Here is an 8,828-nt window from a genome sequence, read left to right as displayed (position 1 = left end):
AGTCCTGTTTCAGATTATACAGTCAGGTTTGCAAATAGATGGTTATGAATTACGCATATGGATCTGCAGGCCTATATACTGTATCATATGTAGGCTAGCATATAGTCTATTATTATGTACTATAAACCTACTTAGGACAGTTGCATGTATCTTGGTTGGCTGTTCGACAGGCACCGTCCATGTAATTATCACAACACGGCTCATCACCATGTCTGTCACACCAGCTTCCCACTTTTGGCCACGTTGATCCATTGATTTTATCCTGGTAACTAAGCATATAAAATACGTTACGGTTTACCTGTATATAGTAGGGTGGGGGAAGACGGGACACTTTTAGCACATATTATTCAAATATTTTGACCGTATTTTAAACAATTGGGAATCGTGAAAATACTACCAAATGAAACAAGAAAATCGAATAAAAAGGTGTCCCATCTTCCCCCATCCTACTATAATATCCACAAACACACTTATACCTTTACTTGACTCTACTTACTTGTCATAGCCACATTTCCCATCCTCTCGGGTCCATTTACTTTGAATTCCCCGTTCTAGCCAATAGCGCTTGTACACATTATCAATTTCCCCTTCCAGAGTTTTGTTCCGTACGACCCATTTACCTTTGACGATATTTTCAAGCAGATTGTCGCATTTTTGCTTTGCATGGTGGAGTATGGGTGTTTTTCGTACAGATTGATTCTGTATCTTCTTAGTAAAATACGTACCAGCCCCCCCTTTAATTTCTACGATGACGGCTTTATTATACTTGGCGTACAAAGCATAAGACCACAAAATAAATGCAAGAATGAGAATCACTACTGCGTGTTGTTTTTTAAACATTGTCACACAAACGAGAAATGCCTATGCTATATCCAGCAAACATAAATCAACTCATTGTTTCAAATAGCGCGGCCTAACACTGAAAGTATTTACGCATTTGTATAACACATGCAAAGTATTAAGTCAGTTACTGAAGTACAACGTATTGCTTAACACTAACAGCTCGACCTCTTATATATATAGACCTGTATATACTGGACAATTGCTAAAATTTGAGCCGACACGCGTCATAGTCAAAGCTCTTCTGAATGGGAGCCGGTCCTGCTAAACCGTATTTGTATCATAGGGAAGTAAAGTATCTAGGTTCTTTATGATTCGTATACACAACACAAGCTTTAAACATTCTGTAGTTACCAACAATTCACGCCTGAAATATTTCTGCCTAGATGTTCCGGGACAAAGATTGTTATTGCATGCATCAATTAAAACCTGGGCTATACCGTCTATAAACATATAGGCCTATTCATCTTTAATAGAAAACGCCAAATCATCGGTTGTATTATGAATAAGCATGACCTGCTTAAATATATTTTATTTTAGTGACAAAACTTTGGTAACTAGAAATATATATAGTAGGGTGGGGGAAGATGAGACATTTTTAAATTCTATTTTCTCGTCCTATTTGGTAGTAATAAACATTTATAGAATTATAAAACCGTATCCTCACGGCTTCCATAGACCGTTGGTAATAGTTTGAAGCACGATCACGATATTTGGATAGTATATGTGTGTGTTTTCTTTACTCACCCTACTATATATATATTGAAACTGTACTCAATAACTTTCCTATAAGCATTCATGTGGGGAAACTAATATATCATTGCCACAAGCTGCTGACTTAGGTACCTCATGTGCTGCTCTACATTAAACTATCGTGCTTAGTGCGACCATAAAACGTAGATAAGGATTGTTGACTCGTCCGAAAAAAGGTTCGACTTGTTTACCCACGCCTGACTAGTAGTACAAAAGCAGTGTAGCCCAAAGTTGGTGTAGCCTTTATATTTATGAAATGTGTATAGATGAGTCTTGAGTGTAAAAAGGAAAATAAAAACGAAAGAGCAGCATGTTATACAATAGAATGGATAAGATGGGACACATTTTCATTCCATTTTCTAGCCTCATTTGGTAATAAACAAGGAACATTTAGAGAATTCTAAATCCGTACCGTCGTTTATTATTAAAAAACACAATCAAAATATTAGGATATTATGTGCTAAAAGTGTCCCGTCCCCCCACTCCACTATAAGTTGTTTATTCCCACATTTCTGTTGTTTTATCAAGTACTTTATAGCCTATACTGTTACCAAAAGTAACTGCGCCCACTCAAATAAGTTTGTTTTCAGCTGTTCGGTGTATTTTGGAACTACACAGTTTCCACCATAATTAAATGTTCGTTATTTTGTCGTGACTTGAAAATTTTAAACTTTCCATTTAATCTTTTTGCGTTGTACTGCTGCTCAAATGCGACGAGTATATAAACCGCCAGATGACGCCAGTCGACCTTTTGGCTTATATGTATTAAGAACCTATATTACGAAACCTAAAAACATCGGGATGTAAATAATAATACTATTACGTGAATATGTTTTGTCCAAACACCGTTAAAAGATAGTGGTCATCTTTAAATGTTGCCACCTTATGGACACGCACGTGTGGTCAGCGCAGTGTCCGTCCGACGTTGGCCACACGCTTGTTTAGAAAGAGGGGCAGGGGCCCAAGTATCCAATACAAGTTTAAAATGACCGTTTACCGCAGTGGAAGACAGAAGCGCTGATCGAAATAGAATCCGAATCTTATTCGCAGTTGCGTTTCGGAAGGAAATTGCGCACCAATGTCGTTGACAAGTCGTTGACATGTCGTGTTTGCTAAAGTGATTCATGCTGGTACGGGTGCGTGTTTCCTAGACCGTTTGTATTGAAGCAAAACGCCGGTTAGCTGCATCGAACTACATATAATAGGTAAATAACAAAATAAGTAAATATATTTACATAGTTTTACGTTTTTATTCGTTTTATATTTCGTATGGAACAACAACAACTCAGGATAATACGGAAACTGCATGTTGTGACTAATGCAGCAATGAAACGATTTATGCATACTTTCTTTTTGTTTAAATTTTATTACCAAGCTGTCGGCATAGCTTGTTTACAGTCATTTAGAAAGTAAATAGCTTCCAGAAAGGCATGTATGGTTTACAGTAGCTGTTTTAATCCCAAATTAGTACAAATATTCGAATAGGGTCCTGGAGTAACTTGAATAAAAGAAATGGCTTTCAAGAAAATGTTTTCAATATACAACTTTGGAGTGTTTCTTACTTTCACATCTTTGTCTGGAATCATGTCAGTTATGTCAAGTATCAATGTAGAAGAAGGAATGGGTAAAAACTAAAAAGTTGTTTAGTAAAGTTAAACTAATTGTAACATACGATACCTTATTCTCACATGGCCAGAAAACGGCAGTCATTATAACACAGGGGTTAATACACCTTGTGCCCGCTTACGAGTTACCAACTATGCTACTTTGTGGGTGATTATTTTTAGGAGGGTTTTTTTCCTTTCTTTTATGTATTTTTAAATAACTATTGGTCACGGGCTTGTAGGTGTTAAAACCACAGATGTTAAAACCACAACCTTTAGCAAACATAGGGGACATTGCGGCCATGCACTAATTAAACTGACATTATGAAAGCCTTCCCCTAATTGTGTGCACTGTGTTATTCAGTAAACATTCAAACCATTCAGTTAGCTTGTTGCACCAAAATAAATTCCTGCCCCGCATACTCTTTAAAAAACCTTGTCGGCGTTATCGGGGCTTTTGTTTACATTAGAACATCAACTTGGGAACATAAATGGCTCGTCTGTCTGCCAGGTGTAGCGACCACGCTTTTTTTCTTCCAATTAAATGTTAATATGTTTTAAAGCATGTTTTAACAACTGTCGTTTTAAAAGTATATCGTGTCTAATCCTTTTGTTTAAATATTTTTAGATTATCTGATTAGTTTTAGTTATGCCTCACTAGTGTTTAAAAATTTACCTTAATTGTAAAAATACAGGTGTTACTGCATTAGCGATTGGGTATGGAACATCATTGGTGGCGGCATTAATTGTACCAAGCTTAATTGAAAGAGTCGGCTGCAAAAAGTTGTTCATAATATCTGAGTTTGGTTATATGTTGTTTGTTATTTCAAATGCATACCCATGTAAGTTTTTTTTTTACTCTTTGTAGGTAAGGTTCTTATCAAGGTTCCGGGATTTTGGCCGGATTTGGCCCATTACCCCAACAGTGGTAAAGCCCATTTATGTATTTTATGCGACCGGTGTAAAGCCCATTTATGTATTTTATGCGATCGCGACACCGCATTGCAGTCAGACTTGTATTTTTCACACCATTTTTATCCTTGTGTGCTTACGAGTTACCACACTTTTCAGCTTGTATATGATTTTTGCTTTGAAAAGCTTATAACTTGGACAACTCATTAGTGACCGCTGGGTTGGAGCAATGTCCATTAAGTGTCTTGCCCAAGTACACATACACCGAACAGTATTAGTATCGCCGTCTAGCATCAAACGGAGAACACTTTGGTTTTCGATGCCGGCGCCTAAACCACTGAGCCATGGCACCTTACACCTATGTGAGTTATGCATAATTTCTGAACATAAAGTAGTGTGCCTAGGTTGCCATGTTCTCCCAAATTTTGAAATTAGTGTGACAAGATATATTTCAGCACCCTAGTTTTAAGCCTAAAACAGATTTTAATGTGTTGTTAGGTGTCCTTCAAAAAACCAGAATTTACAGGCTGCATGATATTTTACTTTATTCAGTGTAAACCACCAATGATTTTTTACCAGGCTGTAAAAATGTTCATAATATTTTAAATTTCCAGCTTACAATATTTTGGTTGGTGGGTTTGTTCAAGGTTTAAGTGAAGCCTTAGCGTGGACAGTGATGCCTCTATTCACATTTCACTACGCTAAAAAGCATTTTACGAAAGGTTCAAAAACCAATGAAGAATATGCAAATCATTACATGGGGTATTTCTTTGCTGCAGTCGAAGCCTCTATGGTAAGTATGGATTATTGATTTATTGATGCAGGTGTGGTGGACTGGTGGCACTTTGTTTTATTAAGTATTCTATTTCCCATAATACTCTTATAGTTATGTTTAGGACCAAAGTAGGTTATACTAACGTTATATGCTCTGTTTCATTCAATTTTATTAATTACATGGTAAACCTATATTTATTTATAACACTGGTGTCCATAAAGTCATAAACCTTTTGCTTTTTTATGAATGACCGGTAATTTAGAGTTTAGACAACCCATTAGTTTAGTGACCACTGGGTTGGACCAATTGCCTTTAAGTGTCTTGCCCAAGGACACATACTTCCACCATGTTGGCAGCGACAAGCCTTGAACACATAACCTCTGGGTTAGAGGCAGGTAACCAGTTTGCCACGGAGCTGGGATATGCTGTTTTATACCAACACTAGATTTTTAAAAGCAATATTCTGGCCTTTTTTAAAAACTTAAATTCGGACATTGTTTTCAGATCAGTGGAAATGCAATTGGATTTCTAATTTTTCATATTGACCGCTCCGTTCACCCCAGTAATGTTACAGCAGAGCACGCTGTTGACTTTAAGTTATGCGGAATAAATGATTGTCAACTTCCCAATGCCACAGAACAAAATTTAAGCCAGTACACCCCTACTCAAAGCATGTTTCTCTACATTGCAATTGGGACTTTTGCATTTATACAATTGGTAGCCATCATCCTACATGCATTGTATTTGCCGAAAGATCTAAAACCTTCCCAGCCTGATAAAGCAAACAATGATACGCTCATACAAGTAGTTAACTTAAACGAAAATGAAGAAATGGAAATTTCCAACAACAGGTAGTGTAGGCTGTATGTTTTGTGTATGAGTGAATGAATGAGAATGTAGCATATTTATCCTGTGGCAGAAAAACAGCTGTTATAACACGGTGTCTTGTTTCATGTGCCAATTTAGAAGTTACATTATATCTGTTTGTACAACTGGACTGCTTGTAGGTAACTAGATTTTGCTAGATTAGTTTTTAAATCATGGTGTAAAAGCTTGTACAATTGTGTACGGGGTCACTAATGGGTTGTCTAAATTGTCAGCCATACATAAAACTAAAAAAAAAAAAAAAAATTAATCGCCCACAAAGTTACATAGGTGGTTACTCATAAGTAAGGAAGAGGTGTATGAAATAGAACACCCGTGTCATAACGACTGTTGTTTTCCCGCCTCTCTATGGTACAGTAGGGTAAGATGGGACACCTTTCATTTTATTTTCTCGTCACATTTGGTAGTAAACGAGGAATATTCAAAGAATTATAAAAACGTATCTTCGCGACTCCCATAGATTGTTGTTAATTGTTTAAAACATGATCAGAATATTTGGATATTATTGTGCCAAAAGTGTCCCATCTTTCCTCACAGCCACAGTTCTATATGTTACATTCATTTAGTCATTTAGCTTAAAATAATCACTGCACAGATTAACTATTCTGGTCTTACATAATAATACCTAATTTAGTGTCAAACTGAAAACATCAGTAATAACAACATTGAAGTTATGCGTACACCCAAAACACATCTTAATTTCTCTTCTTACAATTTACAATGGCATGACATTGGCTTTCATCATGACCGAGTTGACAAGAGCATACGCCTCGTGTTTCTTTGGTTTGGATAAAGTAAGTTGAATTCACAGTAGGAAAAGTGGGGACAATCATCATATGGTATAATTTAATTGATCAGTATTATAATATTTGTTGGGTTAATAAAGGGAGATAACAAAAACAGTTTGAGATAACAGAAAAGTGAGAAAACATCAAATGGTCTTTTTATTTAATATTATAATATATTAATTAGTAATTTAATACCTGCTTGGAAAAAACAAAACAAGTTTTATGACATCAAATGTTTTTTTTTTTTATTTGATTGTGTTATAAATTATTAATTAGTAATTTTATACCTGCTTGTTGGGGTATACAAATAAAGATAAGAGAACAAAAAGAGATTTTGATAGCCGTTTTTTTAGTTAAAACTTTGGACAGTGGACACTATCAGAATCTGAAGTTAAACTGGCAAATGTTAGAACGGTAACTTGTAATTTTATATCTGCTGGTTGGGGCAAAAATAGGTTGTTTATTAACTTTTGTTTTAGGTGCAACAGACTTTTTAACCGACGCTTTTTGCCACATTTTTATTCATAGCGTGTTTTAACAACTGTCGTTTTGCTGTTGATTTCCTTTTTTTTGTTTTTAAAATAAAACGATTTTGCTATCGCTTTCAAATATATAAATAAAAATTTTGTTCTATTTTACCAGGTCAGTTTGTGTAGTATGATATTTGGTGCAGCAGATGCTTTCTCTGCAGTTATCACTGGGAAGTTGGTTGCTAAAATTGGAAGGAACATTCTATTTCTTGTTGCGTTTCTGATTGATGTGGTTTGCTATGTACTATGTCTGCTTGAGCTACCAAATGAACACAACCAATGGCTTGTGTACTTTCTGTTCTTTTGTCTAGGTGCTTCAGATGGAGTTTGGCAACCTTTAATAATGGGTTCGTACAGTTTTTTTATTTATGTTTTTTCAGCACATGCACAACTGAAAAAAAAATCGGGGGGTGTTTAAATAAAAATTGTTTTTTCCTTTAATTTTTTGTTATTTATTATTAAAGCGTGGATTGCGACTTTAAAACTGTCATTGTTTTTTAGTGTTAAAATTATTCCGGTAAATAAAGTAGTAAGCACATGTAATGATGTAAATGTCGATTGTTTAAATTAACATGTGGTATGTACTTGTGTTATTACAGCAGGCCCTAACTAGCTAGACATTTTACTGCGTCTGTTAACATTCTTAAACTGATTTTTCCAAATTAACAAAATATTTTTTTACAAATTAATTTTATTTTGCAGCAATGTATGGCGAATACTTTCCGAAGCAAACAATTATTGCTTGCAACTTATGGAACGTTGTGATAAATGTCGGTTATACTTTCCAATTTGCAATCAGTACCTCACTTTGTGTTCACAGCAAAATTTACATTCAGTTGGGTGTGCTGGTGGTTGGATTAGTTGGATACTGTAAGTCAAATACTGGTTCTAGATATTCTTAATCTTTTAGCGGCTCAACTGAGTAAAAACTTGCTTTATCCTCGCGTCAGCGTGGCTGGAAAGCGACAGTCGTTATAACACTGCTGTTCATATACCTCGTGCCAGCCTACTAGTTACCATGTATTTTACTCTGGGTTAGAGGCAGGCACAATAACCACTTTACCATGATATCAGTTTGATATAAATTATGAAACGTGATTTTTTTTTCTTGTTGATTGGACAGTCGAAACATCCAAAATACACTCCTTTTATACCAGATAGGCCGCTAAATAAATATTTACATTATGCATGATAGCAGAAGTAACAGAATACTAGATTGTTGCTTCTAGTTGAATAATTGAATAAGCCTGTATAATTGTAATTTGTAAGTCCACATATTTTAATATTTCAGCCCAATTTTTATGCAACAAATAAAACATAATATGTTACACCAACAGCTTAAAGAATTGCACAATAGACTGACTATTTATATTTATTTTTTATGTATGTACATTAAAACGTAATTTCTTTACTTTTTTGTCAGATGCATCCCAACTTCTATACTACAAGGGTTCGAAATAAAACATAAATCAAGCTGCTTTTATTTCATTCTAGGAATTGGAAGGAAATAATATACTAGTGCATTACTTTTGTTTATCTCATCGAAAATCAAAATAATGCATCCAAAACATGATTATTGTGTTAGGAATACTAGTATAATAGGGTGGGGGAAGCCGGGACACCTTCTCATTCTATTTTCTTGTCCAATTTTGCAGTAAACAATTTTTTTTTTAGAATTATAAAACCGTATCCTCACAACTCCCATAGACCGTTGTTAATTGTTTAAAACATGATCAGGATA

At 35.1% G+C, this 8,828-nt stretch overlaps 1 protein-coding gene across 3 annotated transcripts; it reads left to right on the top strand.

Annotated features, from left to right (window-relative positions):
- The first annotated feature begins 2,470 nt into the window (after positions 1–2,470).
- On the top strand, positions 2,471–8,610 carry LOC101242547 (protein unc-93 homolog A-like). Of its 3 annotated transcripts, none has more exons than XM_018816697.2 (9): positions 2,471–2,798; positions 3,062–3,217; positions 3,893–4,039; positions 4,724–4,902; positions 5,389–5,735; positions 6,404–6,563; positions 7,200–7,434; positions 7,790–7,957; positions 8,511–8,610. In XM_018816697.2, the coding sequence occupies exons 2-9, from the start codon at positions 3,106–3,108 to the stop codon at positions 8,546–8,548; spliced, it is 1,386 nt and encodes a 461-aa protein (XP_018672242.1). In that variant the 5' UTR covers positions 2,471–2,798; positions 3,062–3,105; the 3' UTR covers positions 8,549–8,610. The 3 variants fall into 3 exon arrangements, with proteins under 3 accessions (XP_018672242.1, XP_009859019.1, XP_018672243.1); XM_009860717.3 differs by having other exon boundaries at positions 2,472–2,798; positions 3,079–3,217; XM_018816698.2 differs by lacking the exons at positions 2,471–2,798; positions 3,062–3,217 and adding an exon at positions 4,269–4,471 and having other exon boundaries at positions 3,900–4,039.
- Positions 8,611–8,828: the final 218 nt, after the last annotated feature.

Source organism: Ciona intestinalis, unplaced genomic scaffold (genome assembly GCF_000224145.3).
Source record: "Ciona intestinalis unplaced genomic scaffold, KH HT000542.1, whole genome shotgun sequence".
NCBI classification, from domain to species: domain Eukaryota; kingdom Metazoa; phylum Chordata; class Ascidiacea; order Phlebobranchia; family Cionidae; genus Ciona; species Ciona intestinalis.
This window is presented reverse-complemented; position numbering and strand designations above follow the sequence as displayed.

Excerpts from the sequence above, each read along its gene's own strand:
- LOC101242547 (XM_018816697.2), top strand. The coding sequence starts at position 3,106 with ATGGCTTTCAAGAAAATGTTTTCAATATACAACTTTGGAGTGTTTCTT. Across the intron at positions 6,564-7,199 it reads GTTTCTTTGGTTTGGATAAA|GTCAGTTTGTGTAGTATGAT; the intron begins GTAAGTTGAATT and ends CTATTTTACCAG. Across the intron at positions 7,958-8,510 it reads GGTTGGATTAGTTGGATACT|ATGCATCCCAACTTCTATAC; the intron begins GTAAGTCAAATA and ends CTTTTTTGTCAG.